We start from the raw sequence: 23,637 nt of genomic DNA on the forward strand, positions 1-23,637 counted from the left end.
GAAAAATGAATCACAATATTAGCTCCATTTTACTCTGCTGTAGTAATCACAAATGAGACAGCTTGCCCATCACAGTTTCACAAGCTCTCTATCAAAATTATATTATTTGCATTTTGTAATGACATTTTTAAATTGTTGTTTACATTCTAGCAAGCCAGTGCCATTGCTAGAAAGATTTGTGTCTCAGAAATAAACATAGTTCTGCACAGTCATACTTTGTCGTCATTGAACTTTTATTTATCACATCGTATCATGGTATAATAAATGGTATAATTAATCGTGGTAAAATAAATGCACAGACACATTGCACGTGTGCGCACACACACACATGGCCAACCACACGTAGCCAACATACAAACACACACAAACATACTCCCATACACACAAAGGTGCTTGCACATACAGTACACGCACACATCCATGAGCGTGCCCACACACTCACAGACACAGACAACCACACACACAGCATCTTTAAGGCCTTAAGCCGGCGTGAAAAGCATGAACATGAGCCACTGAATATAGTATTTGGTTCGGGACAAAACAAAACTGATATGAAATATGCAAAACTGTCGACTATGTCAATAACATGTTGTAGTGAGACTCGCGAGGTTTGGTTTCTTGTGTGAGGTGAAAGCCTTAGGGGAGCGCGGTGACTCCTGCTGTGTTGATATGAACATCAAAGACAAACTGACTGCTACAGAATGCTGAAAACCTCCAAATCAGCAGTAAAGAGGCCAAATGCCACAAAAACCCACTCTCATATTTTCCTATTTTGCTCTGCCATACCGACTCTGAAACCAGCATTTAGTCTTCCAAACATAATAAGACATAAAACGACTGTCACAAAGCAGTGTTTATTATTAAATAATAACAATGATAATACAATTCGGGACGGGACACAGGTGTGAGCTAAGCTTCTGATAATGACAGGTGTAGCGGTGCGTCCCACTGGGTGTTTTTGAAGATGGCAGAGACTGGTGATACAGCGCTCCATAGAGGAGGAGAGGACTTATGTTACAGCAGCTGGCTTCCATCTACTGCCAAACTAAAACACACACACACACGCACACTTTTTTAAAATGCTTCATTTGTAACTGATGAATTCATTAGATTTGCACAGCATTCAAATATTAGAGAGGTTCCACATGGTTTAAGGACTCACAACACACAACGCTGCTATATTGTGGGTCTTGTGTTAAACTCTAACAGTAAGTTTGTGAACATCTGTACAAAGCTGTCAAATGTCAGGACCTCCACACACCCGACATCTATAGCTAATACACAGTTGGTTCTGTCTGAAAAGGCTTGTTCCATATAAAGAACACATCAAGAACGATGGGCATCCTATCTCAGAGATTACTGCTCTTCATTGACAAACACAACATCACAGCTGTTGTGAATATTGGAGGAACTTAAGTAACCAGAAATAATCTGCCATCATATCATATGTTTATACAGATACAGTGACAACTGTAGATAACAACACAATCCTGCCTATTATGTATTACAACCACTGACATGTACATTAAATTCTAGATATATAGGACACCATGAAGCCAGGTTGTACTTAGTTGGCAACTCCTGTAATCTGTCTTTGCTAAAGCAGCATTGGAACATATAGAATGAAACTTCCAGATCCAGGGAAGTGAGTTCTTGTCAATTTTTTTGTGTCTCTGCCTGTTTGATACTAAGGAGAACTGTCCTTGATGCTGTGTGTTGTGACGTGTGTTGTGAGAGTGATGATCACACCAGAATCTGTGGCCACTAGTGTTAGAAGAAATTCAGTTTCCAGTTTCTTATTGCTCAGGCTACCCACCAGGTTGAGATACAGTGAATGTATTCGCACACTGTAATTGAACAGATACATGATGTACATGACACTTCACATAAGACTCTTGATCTTAAATCACGCCCCTCCTCAGACCCCATCAATAATGCAGCAGCTGCTTTTCTGCGTGAGTGTGTTATTTGTTTATGCTCATGGCTGGAGCCTGGTACCAACCTCATTGCTTTTTCATGAACACTGTAAACTGCATATTTACGACCTGTTACAAGGAGCAAACAAAGACAAACACACACAGGCATACAGACACAAGAGGTATGCAAATAGCATTACAGACGGGGGCTGGGGTCATTAATATACACTTCACCTCCACATTACCGCTGCAAAAGAATAGAATGAAATTAGATATAATTCATATGTCTCTTTCATATGTTTCATAACAGCACAGGCATAGCAATATAATCTAGAGCAACAAAACCGACTGGCTTGTTGTTCACATTGTTTGACATTCTTTGTTACTTTAAAGTCTTCATTTTTAGGTCTGCATGTGAACTCTAAATAAACTTCAAGAGCAAATGATTTATCAGTTGATTATGTAATGTGACACGGTGTTACACTGATCAGGATACCAAGTTATCAAATTACCAGAGCATTTACATAATTCACTGTAAACAATCATCATAAGAAGAAGAATAAGAAAGAATGAAAAAAATAAATAAACAAAATACAATTTTTCATGTGAATTAGTGGAGAGAGCAGATCACATTCACAATAGTAGATCAATTCTATGTCAACAATGGCCCAATATCAAATATGTATCTCATCATTACAGTATATAATCGGTATAACAATAAACACAATTCTTGAAAAGCACTAAATATTTCAGTAAAATCAAACAGCAGTGAGTTATGAAGGTACACATCACAAATTGCGTTTGTGTGTGTGTGTGTGTGTGTGTGTGTGTGTGTGTGTGTGTGTGTTGTGGTTGACTTTTATCATATGTTACATCTGTTTTATCCCATCGCATTATTTACCCTGTTTGTACTGTGCTTGACCAGCCGTATTTCCCTGATGGGATAATAAACTCCACCTTGAACTCTGGACCTTGACCCGTCCTTCAGAGACCGGTGTCCGGTCTGAAGGACGTGGCTCTCAGACAGAGGCAGGACGACCTGTCTGAGGGGTGAAAGACAAGCCTGGCTGCTGGTCTCTCTCAAATCTCTATCAGTCCTATTCATCTCTGTGACCAGCATCATCACTCTACCTCTACACACGCACCACTACACTGATGAACACACACACACACACACACACGCACACACACACACACACACACACACACACACACACCATCTGTCAGGAAAGTCGATTTGATGGAGCACGTTCCACAGCCAACATGGCTACTAAACACACACCTCGGCAGTGATGAATTGAGTGGCTTGAGGTGTGCGTGCGCTGGACTGGGGACATGGAGTGTGTGTGTGTGTGTGTGTGTGTATGCTATCTCTTCTGTGGGTTCAACACATCCAGCTCTGTTATATTAATGACAGTTATTGCTGCTCATGATTGCTGTTGTATTAGAATTAAACCATACAGTTCAATGTAATGATAATAATAATAACTGTATAATCATTATTCATATAGAACTGTTTTCTTTTCTAAGCAGTTACAGCATGATATATCCACAACAGTATTCAGTTTACAAGTTGTACTACACTGTAAAATCAATAGCCCATTAAATCAAGACATGTAACATCATGGCTGTAAAACATGAATGCCAAAATCTTCAGAAAACCTCTATACAATCAATGACATCTTCCCACAGCTAAATGTAAATTCAACATTTGTAGTCATGGATTGATTTACTTTGGGTTTAAAGTAATAATGCACAACTTTTTCATATAAATGAGTTAAATGTCCGTTTTGCTCTCAGCATTGCCTTCCAAAGATGAAAAGCACTCCAAGATGAGAGGGAACGATCAGGAGTGATGGAGGTGTGGCTCTTTTTCTTTTGGACTGGTAGGTTTCACTATTGTTTCTTTGCCCCAGTCTACATTGGTTGTATTATTATGTTGGACCAGTGCCTATGCTGAGTTGCAAGTCAGCCAACTTTTGAAAGAAACCTGAAAGTTTTTGTGATTCAAACATCGGGTAAACATTTCAAAACGAATTCGAATAATGGGAAACTTGTCTCGGTCGGCTCAGTTTCGCAAGTTGTAGTGATAGCTCGGTTAGCAGATATCAACGTAAAGTGTTCTAATAATTTATATGAAATGTATATGGTGTAAATAATTTGTCGTTACCTTTTCATGGCTGTCAAACAACAGCATGATCATTAAAATGTTTTTTCGTGAAGTCTCAAAATGCTAGCATGACTCCTCTCTTGAACGGAAGTTTGCTAGCTTGTTAGCATTTTGTGACTCCCAGAAAAAAACATTTTAATGATGATGCAGGTCTTTGATAACTGTGAGAAAACTCTGAGAAAAAACTTTTTGTTTTGCCCATACAAATACAGCGGGCAGATCACTTGTACCGCACTTTGTGGGCGTGGCCTGTTTGAAACGTCACGCCATTCTTAACTATGCTTGTTTGGGGGTTTGGGAGCTGCTGTCAGTCCAGTGATGTCAAAGTCCTAGTGATCACTGGGAAATGCAAAATATCAAAGCCATGACCGCTTAGAATCAAAGATGTCAGCAAAATCAAGACAAACAAGAATCTTGCAGATTATCACTTTAATCTCAAGAAGTTGAAACTGTAACGTGTATGTCAGAATAATACTACTTATAAAACGACTAATGACTGCACACTACTTCCAATGGTGTTCTCCAGTCAACCACAAAATAAAGAACTGCATCCGAAATATCACCAAGAGAAGCACCATCAGGAGGAGCACTGAGCACACACACTCACACATACACACCCATTCATTTTACCAAAAAATCAATAAGCTTTTTCTGTGGCTGATGAGGAAATGTTACAGGATGTGAAGAGGCAGAGACAAGAAGAAAGAAGTTCACAGAACGCTAAAGACAGGAGTGTGTGTGTGTGTGTGTGTGTGTGTGTGTGTGTGTGTGTGTGTGTGTGTGTGTGTGGCAAGGGGGGCTGTGTCTTCTGTTACACCACCCCTCCCACCAAGCTCTCCTTCCAGACCAGCACCGGTTCGTATGGCTGAACAATAAGACATCCCATCTGGAATTCCATTTGTGACACAGGTAGGGGGTTGCCTTGACCCCATCCCACCACATCTAACCCTCTGCCTCACACAAGATGACCAACAGCCCTTACTGCAAACACAGCCTTCTTCCCTCCAACTACACCTCCCCCATCTAGCCGCACAGGAGCCCCGACTGGCAATCCTGATAGACAAAACCTCTCATTACCCCTTTTTCTCTTCCTCATTTGCCCCACAGCATCATCGGTGCGGGATGTTTCGAAACTACCCGGATTCAGGTGAAGATGCGGAAAAGACCGTCATTACGGCATCAAACCGACGAGGGGGAAAATGGAGAGATGTCAGCCTCCTTCAGGGCTAATGAGAGACTGGAGCAAAGACAATAGCAGTTATTTCCCTCATAGCGGGACTCGGGCTAAAAACAACAACTTTGAAACCAGCGCGAGGCAGATAACAAAGGGCGGGAGTGTGGATGGGAGAGATGGGAGAGTGGATGCTGCGTGTGCAACAAAAGGATGAAGAAGAGAAACAACAGCAGGTGGAATACCTGCTGTGGCTGAAGAGAGGAAGGAGTGGATTAGACAGCAGAGATACATGAGGCTCGCGCACTGTGTACATGTCCAGAGAAAAATGACACGGTATATTTGTTTGGTGAGTGTGTGTGTGTGTGTGTGTGTGTGTGTGTGTGTGTGTGTGTGTGTGTGTGTGTGGCCATGTATGGTGGCAAAGATGAATGGTCTCATTTGTGGGGGGGTGCCTGGGGGCCACGCAGACTGATGTAGCCACACTGCTGCAGACTTTATCTCACACTTAGAGACACGGACACGGTGTGAAAGATTCCTACAGAACTCTCAAACACACACACACACACATCTCATACACATAATCCTGCACACAGACAGCCGTCCCACATACATTACAGTATCTCAAAGGATAAAGTGGTTTAAGAGCAGCGGTGCACCAGTACCATGAGGAATGACCAATCATAACGGGTCGAACACAGGCAGCAGCTCAAGCTACAATAAATGGAAGAGAAATCCTAAGGGAAAGAGGAGCATGTTTGTCATTTGTAAGTGTGTGTGTGTGTGTGTGTGTGTGTGTGTGTGAGTGAATCAGTTTATAAATACAGTTTATGTCTCTCTTTCACTTTTCCCTTTTCTCTCTCTGCATTAACCACAAATTGTGGCTGGTCTGTAGTTTAGACCTAAATTCTGCAAATGTGAATGGGACAGAGAGAGAGAGAGTGAAAATGAGGTGGAAGAAGAGAAGAAAGGGGGAGTTTGGAGTAAAAAGGCAACAGAAGGGAGGAGAGAGGAAGAATCTGCTGCTGCTGTTCTGCGGCTCATCTGGCCTTACAACAGCTGTTTCATCCCCCCCCTCTCTCTCTCTCTCTCTCCTTCTCCTTTCTAACCTGCAGCCCCTCCCTCCCTCTCTCTCTCTCTCTCTCTCTCTCTCCTTCTCCTTACTAACCTGCAGCCCCTCCCCCTCTCTCTGTCTCCCTCTCTCTCTCTCACCAGTCGGGATAAATCAATGTTGCCGGCAAACCCGCACACACCCCCCCCAGACTAACGCACGTGCATCCGCTCCCATCCTTAGCCGTGAATCACACAAGTGCGGGTCGGGAGGTCAGAGGTCAGAGGTCACGGTGTTGCTGTTGGAGAACATGGTCACAATGGTGTCACTGGGGGTCAGAGTGGGCGCCTAATCAAATGAGACCAAAGACTGTGGGGAGAGGGTTTGTTTTGTTATCAGATCTGTCCAGCTGTGTGTGTGTGTGTGTGTGTGTGTGTGTGTGCGTTGTACTTATCTGTCCACACATGTAGGTGCTGGTTAGAGGAATTATTGATTTAGTAACGGATACAAAAGCTTTTGACATTGATCTCTTTCCCCCCGAGCATTTGCCGAGAGCAGGAAGGATAGGGAGAGTGTGGGGCCATCACCTTTGTACCACTGGCAGTATTGGATAGCAGTAGGCTAATAGAACGATAAGGCCCTCAGGTTATAGGTTCAAGGTCCAATAAGTTTAGTGGCAGCACATCACCTCTGGCTGTGAAGACGGATGAAAAAAGAAAGGATGCAGCATCCTGAATGCAATAGCGGGTTTCACTCGCACATACACATTCATAGACAAATAAATATACAAACACATGTCAATGGTGTGTGTATTTACATTACTCTAAGGGTGCGATCACACCTGCAGTTTGTTTTCTTTGGTTTTCTTTTCTCTTTTCTTTTTCAGAGTTTCGGTAAACTGTCATCCCGTGAGATTAAAGATTTTGGCAGCAGGGGAGCAGGGGAGTCAGACCAAATCCCAATCCAGTCCAGTACTTAACTAAAGACTTGTCTGCGCTCTTTGCCGTAATTTACCATCTCCGGTCTTCATGCCAGGTAAGCACACATGAAGAAAAAGCTGAATATGAGCGTTTGTGGCAACACTCGAGCTTGATGGCCAGTCAGCACCAACTTTGATTATGTTCTGTCTGGAATGGGCTTTTCTGTAATGAAATCGTTTCAATTTGACTTGTTTGTTCTTTACTTTTCTCTTTGCAATTATTCTCTCTCTCTCCACTTTCTTTCTCTTTACACACTCTTTCAGACAAATGTCAATGGCATCGCAGACCGCTCACTTCTTTTAACTCAGCTAACGACTGCTTTGCGATTCAGTTACGTGTGCTTTGCTGGAAATGGTGCCTCCCTGCTTCTCTGTCTCTCCTTAGTGTTTCTTGTCTCAAAACAAGGAGTCATGAGGAGAAGAGAGAGAGGGCTTGTGTAGTCTTACAAAGGGGTTCATGCGTTCTCCTTTGATTTTTGTGAATTTGGAAAATGAAAGCCCTTCCCTGGCTGTCATCCTTTTACTTTTTGTTCTTATTAGTTTTCATCTTCTTCTTTAGTTTATTCTGCACATACAGACACATACGTACACACAGTGTTCACACATACTTTACATGTGTAAGTGGGCATGTGTGTATATATGTGTGCATGTGTGTGGGTGTGTGTGTGTGTGAGTGTGTGTGGGGTATGCGGGGAGTAGATGATGATAATGTCAGTGTCAGGAGATAACTGCCCTATCAGTGTTGGAGTCTTGCTGCAAGGGTCAACCTGGAGTCAACAACACCTGTGTTATCACCATGCACCGATGATATTGATCATATACACCAGACGCCCAGTGGCACGCAAACACACACACACACACACACACACACGCACACTAACACATGCACACACATATCAGCGGAGTTAGACTGCAATGAGAGAGTGAAAATCCCTTTGAATATCTATTTGTCCCAGGCTGAGGGTGTCTAAGAGAGGCAGGCTGCAAACTCAGTGTGTGTGTGTGTGTGTGTGTGTGTGACCGCACGTGTGACTGTGCTGCCTGTTCTATTTGTGTTGGCACGGTACACTTCCTCAGCTAAGTAATAGCTAATTTGATATGTTCATGCCTTATGGCAAGGTTGTATTAAATTGTGCACATCATACTCTTAAACACACACATGTGCATGCACACATATACACACGGACGCACGTAAACTCAACTCTTCTAATATATTACTAGCGTGTGCCTGACAGGCATATTAGTGTAGAGTGCTGTACAGTAAACCATCTCTGCTCCCTTGGGGCACATGTGAAGGTCATATTTAGCCAGCTGACATAACACTCCTATTGCCTCTAATATAACACAGGAGCAAAGTGTACAAGAGAGGAAGGTGCAGATAACATAATATAGAAAGCCACATTGTTGGAGGATGTAAATGTAAATAATTTGGTAACAAATAATAATAGATTACTGAGAGTGCACAGCATGTGTAAACTTATTAAATGTATTCATGCTTGCAAAATGAATAAAAAATAACCTGAACCAAAGAGCACCTCTCGTTTCTACATTCTCTGAGGCGAAGCAGTGTTTCTTTTCCTGTACAATTTTCAATTTAATGCCATCTTTAAACAGTGTTGATTAGAATGTGTTCACTGGAGGTGCTCATTGGAAATATAGGGAGTCCATGAAACATACGTATGTTTCATTGTTCTTTGCACCCTGAAGAAAGCTGGGTGGGGCCACAATGCGTTGGTGCGTTTTCTAACATTGTAACATGAAATAGCCAAGAATAATAAAGGCTTTTTAACTTTGTACAGAGGAGAGTGCCTTGGATTTTTTCTTCACCATCTTAAACAATTTTAAAAATGCTTATACGTGTATCATACAGTCACTTTATATGTAGGCCTAGATAGAAATAATTTTAATGGTTTCTGGTCATTTCCAGTTGAAAACATCCCAGATGGAGATGGAGCACTAACCTGACCCTGTGCCATCACAATCTTCATCCAAGCCATCCAACAGAGGTAACTTAAGTGGATGGTAAGAAAGAGCTAGCATTAGCCGTTAGCCAGGGCTTAACTAGCACGCTACTATTTGCCTAATGAGCGAGGTCCAGTTTCTCAGAAGTTTCTCCAGTCAGCAGGTAAGATGATCTTGGTTCTCTTTAGAAACCTGGCTTTGTGCTAGTAGTAGCTAGCTAACTCGCTAACTAATTGCAGGTGGTAAACTGAAGTTATGGTGCCTACTCATGCGAGTGTGGACTTATGTGAGCACACTCCTCCTTACATTTTATTTTTTATCAAGGAAACAGTAGACATATACAATTTTCTACTTGTGTATCCAGGGTTGGTTGATAAATGTGGAGTAAGATTTTACACATATAAATATACATGAAACATGCTAGGGACAAATAGATTGATAAATGAGGCCCAGTAAATGAAAAAATGAAATAGAATACATTCAGTTAAATTAAATATTATATATGCGATCAGCACCCAATAAATTCTCTGTAGTCAGTGTACGGGATTTCTTTAGAGGAGACCTAAACATGTAAAAGCTGCATATTTGACTAATTATGTCGGTCAGATAACTCTCCTTACAGTTACACTGTATCTTAAATGGGAAAAGCACATGCAGCTTTTCAAGAGTTTCACTTTAACCACTGACTATTTAACTTAATTTCTGGGTTAAAGATAAGCTGGAATATACAAGGGAGTGTGTTAACCCTATCTGATTAGGAAATTGCTGAGTGCTGGATTCGTTAATCCTTTGATGGTGTGCCTGTGCATTGTCTCGTGTAAGAGTTCAACATTTCCCCATCAGGATGAATAATAAACAGGCCCATGTAGTCCAAATAATCATTTTTTAAAGCACTTTATTTAAGCTAGCCCTGGAGCTCAGACAGACAGTTGGTGGCACATATGCCTGGTGGAGCTGGCACGCTGGCCAGGCTGGCACAGTGTGCTACTGGGGCCCGTGCCAAACAGATGAGCCCATAATTGTGTTTGCTTTAATGGTGGGGAGAGCTTGCACAAGGCTTACACATTGGTTGACTTTGATAGTAAGAAGTTTTGTCATTTTGCTCACCTTGATTGTTTTGATTTTACAGTGAAATTCCAGTAAGTCATGCAGTGATTAAAACCAAACAGGCACTACGACCCTATGGAGGCGACTGAGGACACCATCAACAATTTTGTATTTTGTGTCTCAAGTGATTTTCCTCTCCTTCCCTCCACTCTGTAAAGTAATGAAAGTAATCAAACACACACACACATAGTCGTCAGCTGAGTTCATCAGCCATGAGAGAACACATCCACAAAGGAATAGATAACCCATAATGTGAGCCAGTGTTGCCATAGTGACTGGCTGCACCACTCAATCTGTGACAAGAACAGTATTAACCAGTGTGACAAGTCAATGTTAGTACACAGTCACAACAGTCTCTCTAGTTGTACTGTGTCACTAGCTAATAAATAGTCATTTTATGCCTTGTCCAGGCTTCTCCTCAGCTTCCCTCTCTCTCTCTCTCTCTCTCTCTCTCTCTCTCTCTCTCTCTCTCTCTCTCTCTCTCTCTCAACTGAACAGTCTTAAACACTCTATTGACACTGCAGTGGAGGTCTTGATTGCCAAACCTTTTTAGCAGCTGGCCAGCAATCTTGAAAAAAGTCCCACAGCTGGCAGGTAAAAGGGAACATCGGAATTATAGGCCAAGGCGGGAAGGGAAGCCATCTTAAAGTGGTGTCCTTCCAGGGATGCCATAGTCTCTCTAGTTCTACGGTGTCACCGGTTACTAGACAGTTACGTTACTCTCTCTAGTCTTACTCATAGACTGTAAATAAAGATGGATTGCAGTGAGTGTGATGTCGCCCATAGGCTTCTGAAGGGCCATTTCGAAGCCTGGAGATTGGGTTTACGGTCACTGCCATGTTGACATTAATTGGAGCTGGAGCAGCCAAAATGAAGCCAAGGATGGGGACATGGTGGAGAGTCACAAATAGTCACATTAGTCTCTCTAGTCCTACTGTGTCACTTTAAATAGTCAAGATAGTCTCTCTAGTCCTACTGTGTCACTTTAAATAGTCACGTTAGTCTCTCTAGTCCTACTGTGTCACTTTAAATAGTCACGTTAGTCTCTCTAGTCCTACTGTGTCACTTTAAATAGTCACGTTAGTCTCTCTAGTTCTACTGCGTCACTTGGGTGGAAAATCAGTTGAGCCACAGTTCAGATATCTAGAAACACTAAGAAACACTGACACCCCCTAAGCATATCCCTAATCCTGGATATGTAGGAGAAACGGATGGAAACGCTGGTTCAGGGAAATGTAATACAGCAGCATATCAAGTATCATTAAAAGAATCTCTATTTAATAAGTATTAAGAATTCATGAGCAAAGCAGTATAAGTAAAGATATTTCTTTTAGTGTTAAGGAAAATAACTGTAGCCTGATACCCTCTGAAATCACTTCAAGCCTGCCTCACTTTTCTCTCTTCCCCAAGTCATTAATTACTCCTCTCTCCTCCTGCCTGAGGTCTGCCACTCAGTGAGGCAGAAAATGCCTCCATTTAGACACATTAACCCCGGCTCAGAGTCCAAAGAGACCAGAAAAGACTGGCTAGGGACTGTGTGTGTGTGTGTGTGTGTGTGTGCGTGTGTTAAAATAATGTAAATGCCAACATAATGTCACCTGACAATGAAGAGTTTTGATGGCTCTGTACTGGTGTATGATGAATTTTCTGGTGTGGGTTAAGTTCAACCCTCCCTTGGAAGGCTCGATCAATTCTAATCGATTCTAACTAAAAATGTGCTATTTAAAAATACTACATACAATATTTACCACTAGCTTAATACTCTTCATTAATACTAATACCTGATACTTATAGTACCAACTCCTTACTTATTACTACTAATTACTATTTACTACTACTTACTATTTACAGTACTTGCTACTTACATATTACATGTTATGTTATGTCTTACTAATAGGTCTGAGCGATCACCATCATGATGCAGTTCTTTCCTGATGGGATCAATATCTTCCAGCAATTTTTTTGCACTGTCATCATGATGAGATGGAGAGTCCAGTGGATCACTAACATTGAGATGATTTATGCTGCTGCTTTAATTATTTTGAACATACCCTATAGAAAACGGCAGTCAGAGAATCTGCTTGTACTACACAGTCTTGCACTCAAACTCTGCCATGTTATATACAAATATAGTCGCTCCTAGCACATTCACAAAAAGTGCTCTTTTTGACCCTCAACCCCACCCCACTGCCCCCCACAGACGCCCACACACAGACATCACAGGACTCTCAAATATGTGATTGCTCATTAACCTCAAGCCCTGCCTGGAAATAGCAACACACAACCCATTATTAGTGACTCACTGTTTATCTCTCTTTTTTCTCTCTGTTTTTTTTTTCTGCTCTATTACTCTAAGGCTGCTCTGTTACCAGGACATCCAGATCTATGACAAGGAGGATAACTGCCATAGCACATGCTGTAGTAACTAGTACATAGTATAGCGATGGAGAGGCGAGGCAGTGGTGAATGAGGTAGGTATTGGATACAGAAGACTGAGGGTGTAATGGAGGACAGTGTCACAGGGGCCAAGAGCCTCGATGAAAACATAGTTACAGCTCATAGTCGAGAGCTGATGCAGCAAGGTCAGTTTTGCTCCCTTACCATCTGACTATACATGCAGTTCTTCGCACTCAGTAACACTCTGACAGTAGCAAGTCCCATCCCACGCCATATTCAAGTCACAACCTAGTCAGTCGCTCTCGATACGTCTCACTGTTGTTATCTTTCTCCTTCCTCTGCAATTCCCTCTCCGCAGACAGCTGAGCCGCCCGACTGTGTGTAAGAAAGGTGTACAGAGGGGGAGGATAAAGAATGGGGGAAGAGGTTCTACCAGCTCGGGATCTTTGCTGAGACAGCAGAGTCGGTCGACTCTGGCTGTGTCTGAGCAGATGTCTTATATGCACATACAGTGTGAGCAGAAGTTGGTGCAACGCTCCCAATTAATACCAGACAATTAGGCCCACTCCACTTCCAGCCAGCATCAAGGCTCATTACAGTGAGAGGATGTGTAAGAGTGTCTACGAAGGAGGGCAAGTGCGATGCTACACTTAGGTGTGAGTTTGTGTGCGTGTGTGTGTGTGAACAGTGTGAAAGTGTTTATGTGCATGTGTGTGCATGAGGGCATCAGGCTATTTGCTGCTGATGTGTACTTTTCTCAGAACAAGTTATCACATTCGCTTACAGATGAGAAGCTGCGAAGTACCTTCATCTGGCTCTGTTCCTGCTAATGGGAGTGATAAGGGTAAGGGGCGGGAAAGGAAGAGAAGGAGAGGTGGGAATGGAAAGACTGTGATTCTAAAAGACTGATCAGGAGCCATTTACACTTACACACAGTGATAAATCAGCTATCACAGCATGCATTGTATTCTATCTCTGAGAAGCACTGGACAGCCCATTAGCTTGAGTTCCGTTTTGGTTTGGATTACATATTGTGCATGTTTGTGACTCATTGTGTTGCAAAACCTCATGTGCTGCAGGTCATGAGGGTAATGCTGGAACAGTATAAGAAAGAGTAAGTTGTATATGAGCTCACTAAGGTTTTGACCAAGCGGTTTCCTGGCACATCAATGCTGCTCTCTAGTGGTTGCCTATATATAAAAAAATCCATGTTTCATCACATCCTTATATTTACAACTGACAAAATAGCAGGTCTTTTCATTACAACAATATAAGTTTTCTATGAGTCAAAATACAACCCTTTCCTTCCCTAAAAATATAAACGCATGCTACAGTCACACTTGAGGAGTGTTTCTTCTAGCATCATTATGAGAGAATACCAAAATCATGTTGTCTTACTGGTTTTGTCACACATATTTTGTCTTCTGAGCATCCTTTGCGATAAAGTTTGTGGGCAGACAACTGTAGAGATCTCTACCAGACCTCTACCTCTGAACAGAACAGATCAAAGTCTAACGGGCAATCTATTTTTTAACTGTGTGTCTGTCCTTTCAGAGCCTCTGGCTAAAAATGTTGAGGCAAAGGCAAGTTAGAAGGAATACAGACCGAGAACAGTGCTGTTATAAAAAAAGATCTCTATACAATAAGTAATATAAGTGGAGCAAACAAAGTGGAAAATCTCCCTGTTGCAGGCTGACCCACACACACACTCCTCACATGGTCTGCAATAAGTCCTGGATTATCCTAGTGACCCAGACTTAGTTTTCCATGACACAATTTAGGATATGGAACAAACACAATGGAGAACATTATGATCACTTCAACACAGCCCAGGGTCAAATCATGGGTCCTTAAATTTGCCCAGCCAGGGAGGGACCTGAACCTGGGAATTTTAGTCCTGTCCCAGGACGCAGTCACATTATAGTAAACCAGTAATCTTGTCATGTGGAGACCCTTCCTAAACAGGCCTGCAGCCCACTTTAGGTCCCGAGTCGTAGTTCAAGACCAGGACGCTATGCTTTCTGTGCATGTATGTCAATAATATTTTTGCAGCATGTGGTTGGAGAGCAGCTTCATAATGACAGGGAAGGAGAGGGGAAGCCTGAGCAGTGCCGGCCAACTCCAGGGCCTTCTGCGTAAACAGGCGGAGCTGGCTGCCATCTGGTTGGCTTCCACTTCAGAGCGGAGAGGGATGGGAGGCCCATTGAAAGCTCCTGCACTCACTCCAGCTATAGCTCACAGTGGAGGCACTCAGAATATCTTAAGAGCAGCGCTGGGTAAGTAAGGAGTAGGGTAGCATATTACCATTTCAATTTCAGTGATAATATTACAGCTATCAAAAAAAATGTTTTGTTATCCCCCCCCAAAAAAAATATCAGATTGAAGGTGAATTATCCAAAAACTACATCCCACCTGCATTGTCCTGGCAGAAAAGTTGACTTTCTGCAGGTGGAAGTATTCCCACTACTTTGATTTTATGGAGCCAAATTGATGACAAGAACATTGATCATCAACAGTGTTTGGTTTCCCTGATCATACACAGGAGAGGGAACTGAGTTATGATTTTTGAAGACGAGAGAGGAAACAATCAGCCAATTATGGGGGTGCAACATAAAAGCAATGCAACAAGTAGTATAACAAATCAATGCTCCCATATGGAATAAGGGGATAACTCAATCTGAGTTAGTTGACAGTGCTTTAGACTGTGGTTTAGCCTAAAACAGGTAAACAGTGCCGCTGTGCTTATGGGGCTGTGGCTCATTCCTCCTTTCTGGAACACAAGAGGGCTATAGACATCTTTATTTGTGGGACCCACAAGCATGGCTGTCTATGTGGAGGGCCAAACTACTCGAGTTTCCCAGAGCCACTATGAGCTCGGGGTACTGGATAAATGCACCTGAGTGGGGAAAAAGCTTCTTTGAAACTGCCTAGCAACTTCACAAAAACACACAGAAAGAGTCTGGGGATGACAGTAAAGACATTCATACACAAAAGAGGAGGGTCTATAGGAGAAAAACACTCAGACGAGACAAAAGACAGGCTTTTTCTCCTGCAACACTTTTACTTCTATGATGTGGCTTCATTTGAATGACAAAGAAACAAAGAGCTTCTAAAGCTGTGCGCTGAATGCACCAACAAAGGGATAAAGCTGCGAAAAACAAGGAACAACAAAACAAAAAGAAGTTTTGTTATTCTCTTCTGGTATTCTATTCTGTTATTATCCAGCTGTCAACACTCATATATATATATATATATATATGCACCTTTTAGCCGGTCACACCCATCTGTTCCCATGACCAAGTCACTTAGGTGTTTGTATATATGTGTGATGTGTGTGTGTGTGTGTGTGTGTGTGTGTGTGTATGGGTGTGTGTGATACAGTGAGTGTGTGCTTGAGCCTGTTGTGCCAACAGAAAAGTCGACGGTGGCAGCAGTGGGACGAACTGTGGGAGGCAGACAGAAAGGAAGAAAAGAAAAAAGAAAAGACAGAAGAGAAGAGAGCGAGGCCGACTAGTAAAAGAGAGAACTCATGCAGAAGTAAATATCCCTCTCACAGAGAGCTCTCTTATTGGTAGTTCATTAGTCTTGACCTTGCCTCTGACCCACAGCGAATGCTTGCAGCGGGCCCACTGCTATGACACCGCCACTATGCAAGTCACACACACTCATTACCCCCCCACCCACCCTGCGCATGCACACACACACACACACACACACACACACACAAAGGAATGCTGCTGCTGTTATTGTCTTTATGTGCCAAACTCACTCTAAGGCCTAGCCAGGGTTTCAAAAACAAAATAACAGGCGTGCAAAGCTTGCACACATACACACACACACACACGATACACACACACACACACACACACGATACACACACCCAAACACCACTTCCGTCTATTCTCTTTCACAGAGAGAGGAAGTGGAGTTGAACTGGCCCAGCCCCAGTAGTCCAGACAGAGGTAGCCTGGCAAACCCTGTCTGCTGCCTGCCTGCTTCCCTCTCTGAATGCCTTAGAAAGAGGCTGAGGCCCAACTCCCTGCTCTCTCTCTCTCTCTCTCTCTCTCTCCCCGTCTCTCTAATGCTTCACCCCCTTTAGTGTATTGGTAGATGTAAAGAGCCACTTCTAGTTTAAAGCAGTACTCAAAGCAGTTTCCAGCCAATTTTCCCAGTCGTTTCTCTGGTAAGCGTCCTCAGAGTGAAACAGCCTCACTTGTTTATCTCATTCTCTTTCCCACATCGCCGGACCCTGCCTCATACCACTGGAAACCAAATCGACTCTGAAAAACAACCATGATTGACAGCCGTTCATGTGCTGTTACGACTCCACGCAGATACCATCTGAGCCAAGCCACGGCCAAGTGCTGCGCTCGCTAACTAAATATGGCTGTCTTGGTTTATTAGGCAGCCACTTTATCCTAATGATGTGTAGTTGTGTTTGTTCCAGAGAGAGTATCCAAGCAGGGGCGGAGACACCGCAACATGTGTTGAGTCATCAGCAATATCATGTGCACTCTCTCTCCCTGTTTAGCTGCCCTATCTCTGCCTCGCTCATCAGTCATACACACCTAGCTCCCAACGCCGGCATATTTACATGGATATCTCATTATGCTGAGTTATATGTGCTGTTCCTGTCAAATAAAAAAAGACTATATGCAGTACAGTACAAGTTGAGGTAAACAAAGGCTGTACAAGCGTCTAAATGGCAGGCTTTCGTTTCGTTGCCTTACACAAGGCAACAAACCACCTGACAGGATCTGGTTAGGACGGAGGGGAAATTAGAAACTTGCTTTCCTCTGAACAGCACACAGCCAATTAAAGGCTGTCAATGCTAACTGGGCCAACCACAGCTAGACAGCAAAGATTATAGCCAGCAATAGGTGTCCTCAGATGCTTGACTTCAATACTTTGACCCACAGATGAACTCCTACTGTAAGTCCTGACACAGGAGGAAGACACCACAGTACAGAGCCTATCCATACATCCATCGTACATCCATCTATCTATCCATCCACTCAATAAAATGCATCCACTCCACTCACAGCATCTCCATCCCGCTTGCTCATGTGGTGTAAAGCCATTTGGAGTGTGTGATCGAGTGCAGAGGGTCACCGAGGGTGAGGCTTCTTACCTTGGGCCATTTGGGGTTGATGAGACGCGCTTTGAGGGCGTCGTCCAGCGCCGTGCTGTACTGGCCCAGCCTGAGATGGGCTGCCGAGCGGTTACTGTACAAGATGCAGTTCTGCGGGTCGGCGGTCAGGGCTTCGCTGTACAGACGCACAGCCAGGGCATACTCCCCCTGCTGGCAGGCCTGGTTACTGCGGCGCACGCGCTCCAGGAACTCCGCTTTGCTGAGGCCCGGGCCGGCGCCGGGCAGGCAATCTGCCCTTTTCGCCGCCTGGACGGGAGGGACCGAGGGGGAGGAGGAGGAGGAGGACGAAGAGGAAGGGTTCGTGGTCCTGCCGGTAGAGCGAGAACCAAACAGAGAGAACTGAGGAGTAGACCGGGGGGAGGAGAGGGAGACAGGGAGAGGGGATGAGACACTGGTTAGGTGTATTTTGTCATTTCTGTCACTGAACTGTAGTGATTTAAACACTGAATGGGCCAATGTGGAGACAGTAAGTAATCCAAATATATTCTTGGTTAGGGCTAAAATATAAACAAGCCTGGGGGCAAATGTAGGAAGCGCGGGGAAGGGACGACACTAGGTATCGGTAAATGAGACGCCACTAGTGTTTTTGCATGTGGTAATGGTTTGCACTCCTCAGAGAGAGAGACAGTCAGTCAGAAAGAGGGACGGGGGTCTCTGTTCTTCTCATTCATTTTTGTCACACGCGTTGCAGCTTTGTGTAAAATGTGCACACTGAGGTTAGCTCTCTGTAGCTTTAACGTCGAAAAGCTGCTTCCCTCCCTGATCTGGTGTTTCCAAATTTGTCCTTTCACCAGAGCTTACACCAAGGCCTTAATTATCTCTGTCTCTCTCTCTCTTTCTCTCTCTCTCTCTCTCTCTCTCTCACACACACACACACACACACAGAATTATATACATATACACACTTAAAATATGCAGACTGGTGGGTTTCGTAAACTTGCAAATGCATCACCCAACGGCTTTAAGTGAGAGACAGGGAAATTCATTAAAAATCGTTCAATGGTGCATTGATGATTCTCTTGAAACATAGCTAGCTAAGGCTGCTGCTAATGCTGTAATGGGAGGAGCCGCTGCTGAGCTTTAAAATATTGCACTTAAATTTACAACTTGTCACTCCATAATGTTCTGTCCTTCTCCTGGATCTACATTTTTTGAAATACGCTCATCCAAGTCCAAGCCGTGCATCAGCTAGTTCCTGTGGTCTGCTAGTTTGCTTAGGCTACACTTTCTGGAATTGTTTTTACTCTATCGTCTCCCTGGAGAAGCTTATGAACAGGAACATCACTTAAAAACCCCAAATTGTCATTGTTTACTTCATGGGGTTTAGGGTTATAAACTATGCATTTGATGGATGGTCATGTGATTCATTTGGAAACCTTCAAGGAGCAGTCTGTGAAATCTGACTACAGAAAGTGTATGTTTGCAGTTGAGACAGCCTTTATTCTCTTGCTTTGAGTATTGTGAAGAGTTGAGGTAGCCTAACATTTTACAGGAACTCCAGGTTATAACACATTCATAACATATGAAATACAGGATACACTGAACACTGGTTAAATCCTTATACTTTAAAGCTACTGCCAGTAGAATTTGAAACGTGCTGATTTTGGCGACCCCTTGAGTCTATTAGCGGTAGTGTTTTACAACAGCTGTCGTAGATTGAGCTAGCAAAGCAGTTTTTTGCATATCAGGTTTGGAATTGATTAAGTTTGCCCAAATGCTAACAAGACGGCGCTCGCTCACCTCGTATCACAGTGTGTGTTTGTGCTGGCGAATATTTTAATTACAACTACATTGAGCTAGCGAAGCAGTTTTGCCTGACAGATGTGGACATTTTGCTAACAGGCGAGTATGATGCTGAAAGACAGCTAACCTACTGGAGCCTGGCAGTATAGTGGAGTGGATCTAGGCTATTGTTCTTTCTTCTTGACAATACTTTGGTGAATGATGTGGTTATCCTGATTATTCACTGTAGTCCTCTTTAGAAGAATAAACACATTTTCACTGTTCATTTTTCTACAGCCAATATAGCCTACTATGCTATCAAAATTAATTTGAGAATGACATAATGAAGTTGATATTCTACACCTAGGGGCTAATAGGAGTACTCATTTGTAACAGTGGTACTGTAAGTCAAATTAAAGTCCTCTGGCAATTGCAATTGTTCAGTCACTCTCGCTTGTTTGCCACACATAGTCAGTATTCATGAATTTGCCTTGTAGCAAAGTGCTTGTCCAAGCTTTATGCATGTGTTAGAAACCAGATCTTATACAAAGTGTTACCAGGGGCCAGGGTCTGCTGAAGTAAACAGAGGGCTACATATTGTGTGTGTTGAGCTGAGAAGGAAAGCCCTAAGCCTATTACATTTGAACTAGAATAAAGTTAGCCAAATGCAATGAAGAGAAAAAACTGAGTAGACTTCAGTGTGGGCTTCACTTTCACCATGATGAAGTTTGTAGTGAACCTTTATAGTATTGTGTAGGTTGTAGAAACTGTGGTGTGTGTTGTGGGTGCAACTGTGTACAAACACTATTTGAAAGGTGTGTGTGTGTGTGTGTGTGTGTGTGTGGGTGAGAAGTGAGAGTAAGAAAGTGAGTGAGTGGAGGTGCGTCTATTGAGTTTTTCTAGTCTCTCGATCCGAGTGAATAGTCCTGCCAGGATGATTTAGTTTACCTTGACCTTAACACTTGTAAAAGCACCAAGACACTTATTATCTCCCCACAGCAGTGGCTGCTCCTCCTACTGTGCCTAAAGAGCTAACCAAAATACTTTTCACATGCACACACACACGGACACACACATACATACACACTGTTCTGGTCTGGGTTTGAAACCTCCCTTTCCTGTGGAATTATTACTTACACAATACATATAATTTCCAAACTAAGCTAGTTAGTTTTTAGTCCATACAGAAAAACTATGTTCCCATACAATAAACGAAAGCACTCAATCAGTATTTGTCTTTCGTAGATTATGTCACTTGGTTTATACAAAATATCTATCATTGGCGTTCAGTAATTGAAATCTCCATCTTCTTCCACAAGTTTCACTCTTCTATCAACAGGAGCCACTGCACGACTCTTCATGTGGTCTGCAGGTGAAACTGCACCAGGCTGCTGAAAGTGATTCAGTGAGTTATTTTGGCATGCTACTTTATAAATATGACCCATAATCAGACCAAAAGTAGTCAGTAAACAGTGTGTAAATTAAAGAGAAATAGATGTCAGCCCAGGTTTAAAACTGAGTATACAGGTTAGCCCTAACAGCTGCTTCTCAATGCAGTTTGGCTTCTCTCACAGTTTTGGCAGTTGTTTTTTTTTATCTGAAGGAGCTACAGACATTTTATCTGCACAGATTGGAAAAGAGAAGGAGCCAAGTGTCTTTTTTTCCCCCCCAGAGCATGAAAACATTCATGCGGCCTTAAATGCTCACTGCTGACTAGTGTAAGCTGTGGAAACATTTATTACAAATTGCACATTATTTAAAGTCATCTGAACTCAGCTTGTTGTTCTTCATAAGTTTTCTGCTGTTCCTGTAGCAGTTTATACATGGCGCTGCCCCTGTGGTGTATTGGTGCAGTCACACACACACACACACACACACACACACATATTTGCACACACATGCTAAACAGTTGACAGTAGCACTAACTCACACAGCAGGACGTTTCCACTGAACGTCTGTTGTCATAAGCCTCATTGCTGATGTATGCATCTGCTGGCTTGAACACGGCACACACACACACACACACACACACACATGCACACACACAAAAAAATGAAAAAGTGTAGTATTTAGGGTGTGTGAACAGGAGGTTGCATGGGAAAGAGCTTGAGTTGGAGGAGCAACACTGTTCTCTCTCTCACACGCATACAAACAGGACAGGAACACAACATGCATATCCTGTCCTGCTCCTTCCAAGATAACACACACACACACACACACACACACACTTCCCCTGTCTCCTGCCTTACTACTCCCAGCCCCCTGTTCAACCCAGGTCAAAGGGAGTACATTCCTGGGGGAGTAACAATACTAGGAGAGAGAGAGAGCGAGAGAGAGAGAGAGAGAGAGACTATGGGGAGGGAGGGGGATCTGAATACCTGAAGCAGAGGAAGCCATGTTCCTGAATGTGGCCCTTGATGTACAGCCTTGATCTTTTGTTATAAGCGGCGGGGCCTGTACAGTAGGTGGCGTATGATTTGTCAGGGCTGGAGACTAAAGGTGACAGGGGTTTTTTGGCATCAGTCCCCCTTATGGGCTTGGGAGCAACCTGCATGAGGAGCTTAGACTGGCAGAGTCACTGTCATCTTTTAAATCCCTTCTTAAAACCCATTTTTAGAGACCTGTCTTCATGTGATGTCTTTTATACCATTATCTTTTTTACTAGTATTTTTTTACCACTATTCCTTTCATCTTGTAGTGCCTTCGTGTTTCTACTAGTTCTGTTTATTTGATATGTATATGATATGTATATGTAAAAAAAGAGCTATACCATTCTTTTTCTTATTATGTGGCAGCCATATATAGATTTCTAGGTTACATCCCTCTTGGCTTTCTTGTGCTTCCCTGGGTGTTTAGGTCGGTACAGTGTAAGTTAGCACAGGCTAAGTACAGTCGAAATGCACTCCTGCATCTCCCGTCTGTGAGTTTCTACAGGATAACATCCCCTTACATCAGTGGTTCTCAATGGGGGGCCCGGGGGCCACCAGGGGTCCTTGAGGGGGTTCCAGGGGGTCCACAGCAAGTTGATGAATTGATAAACTTCAGCGTTATTTCATTTAAAGTCATCCTTCTACAATCTCTAATTGTGTTAACTTCTTACACAATCAGAGAATGTAGAAGAATGACTGTTTTGATCATAGTTTCACTGTTATCTCTCCACCTACAATACAGATATATATAGTCATGGAATTCTGGACAAAATCATATCAAAATCTCATCAAATGGGGGTCTGTGTCCCTATAATGTGGACTAGATTAGGGCCCTTGATATGAAAAAGGTTGAGAATCGCTGCCTTACATGAGTGCATGGTTTTAGAAGCCTGGAAAAAGCGCAGATAACGGTGTGATCGTGCGAGTGGAAAAGTTACAGTAACACAGCAGTCTTCTCTGCAGCTTTCACAGCTCAGCCTGGGGGGAATCAGATGGATGGAGGTGTGTGTGAAAGCTGACTTTGAGATCTGACCAGTAACTTCAGACAGTCCGCATCATAAACGCCACACAAAGCTATCGTACTGTTTTCCCTGGATTTACTCAGACAGGCACGTAATAGCCTGTGCAAACGAGCCTATACAGTGCACCGCTACACTGCCACTGGTGAACAGTGGGGGTTTTTGCCGCTTGTGGCTTTGGTACATCAAATATTTAACATCGCTTCCATTCCGCTTACCTTCTCTTTTCTCGTTTTTTGCTTCTCCATCCCGTCCAACTAAATCCGGCGAGAGCAGCTCCAAACTTTCATCCCATAGCAATTGCCAGGCAGGACAGGAAAACATTCACCCCCCTCATCCAGAACAACACGACTCCCTCCCTAATTAGACGATCTACGGTCTCCCGCACTATTGGCGATCGATAAAGTGAAGATGGGGATAGTTAAGTGTCTACTCAGCGACCGTCCGGGGTTTTTCTCAGGGAAAGTTATTCCAGGCGAAGTGCGCCATGTTTCCAGATCCGTTCTTCTCCTCGTAGCGGAATTTTTGCCCGGTGAGAGGCGGGGATCCGGTCGGCTCCATG

At 43.2% G+C, this 23,637-nt stretch overlaps 1 protein-coding gene across 1 annotated transcript in view; it reads right to left on the reverse strand.

Moving 5' to 3' along the window:
- ttc28 (tetratricopeptide repeat domain 28) overlaps positions 1 to 23,323 on the reverse strand; it is a 90,047-nt gene extending 66,724 nt beyond the window's left edge. The window contains exons 1-2 of the mRNA XM_071898406.2: positions 23,294 to 23,323; positions 17,885 to 18,244 (exon numbers count right to left, since the gene is read on the reverse strand). Of these exons, the coding sequence (XP_071754507.2) occupies positions 17,885 to 18,244; positions 23,294 to 23,323 (390 nt within the window). The remainder of the gene's footprint in view (positions 1 to 17,884; positions 18,245 to 23,293) is intronic.
- Between the last annotated feature and the right edge of the window lie 314 nt (positions 23,324 to 23,637).

Source organism: Centroberyx gerrardi, chromosome 2 (assembly GCF_048128805.1).
Source record: "Centroberyx gerrardi isolate f3 chromosome 2, fCenGer3.hap1.cur.20231027, whole genome shotgun sequence".
NCBI classification, from domain to species: Eukaryota; Metazoa; Chordata; class Actinopteri; order Beryciformes; family Berycidae; genus Centroberyx; species Centroberyx gerrardi.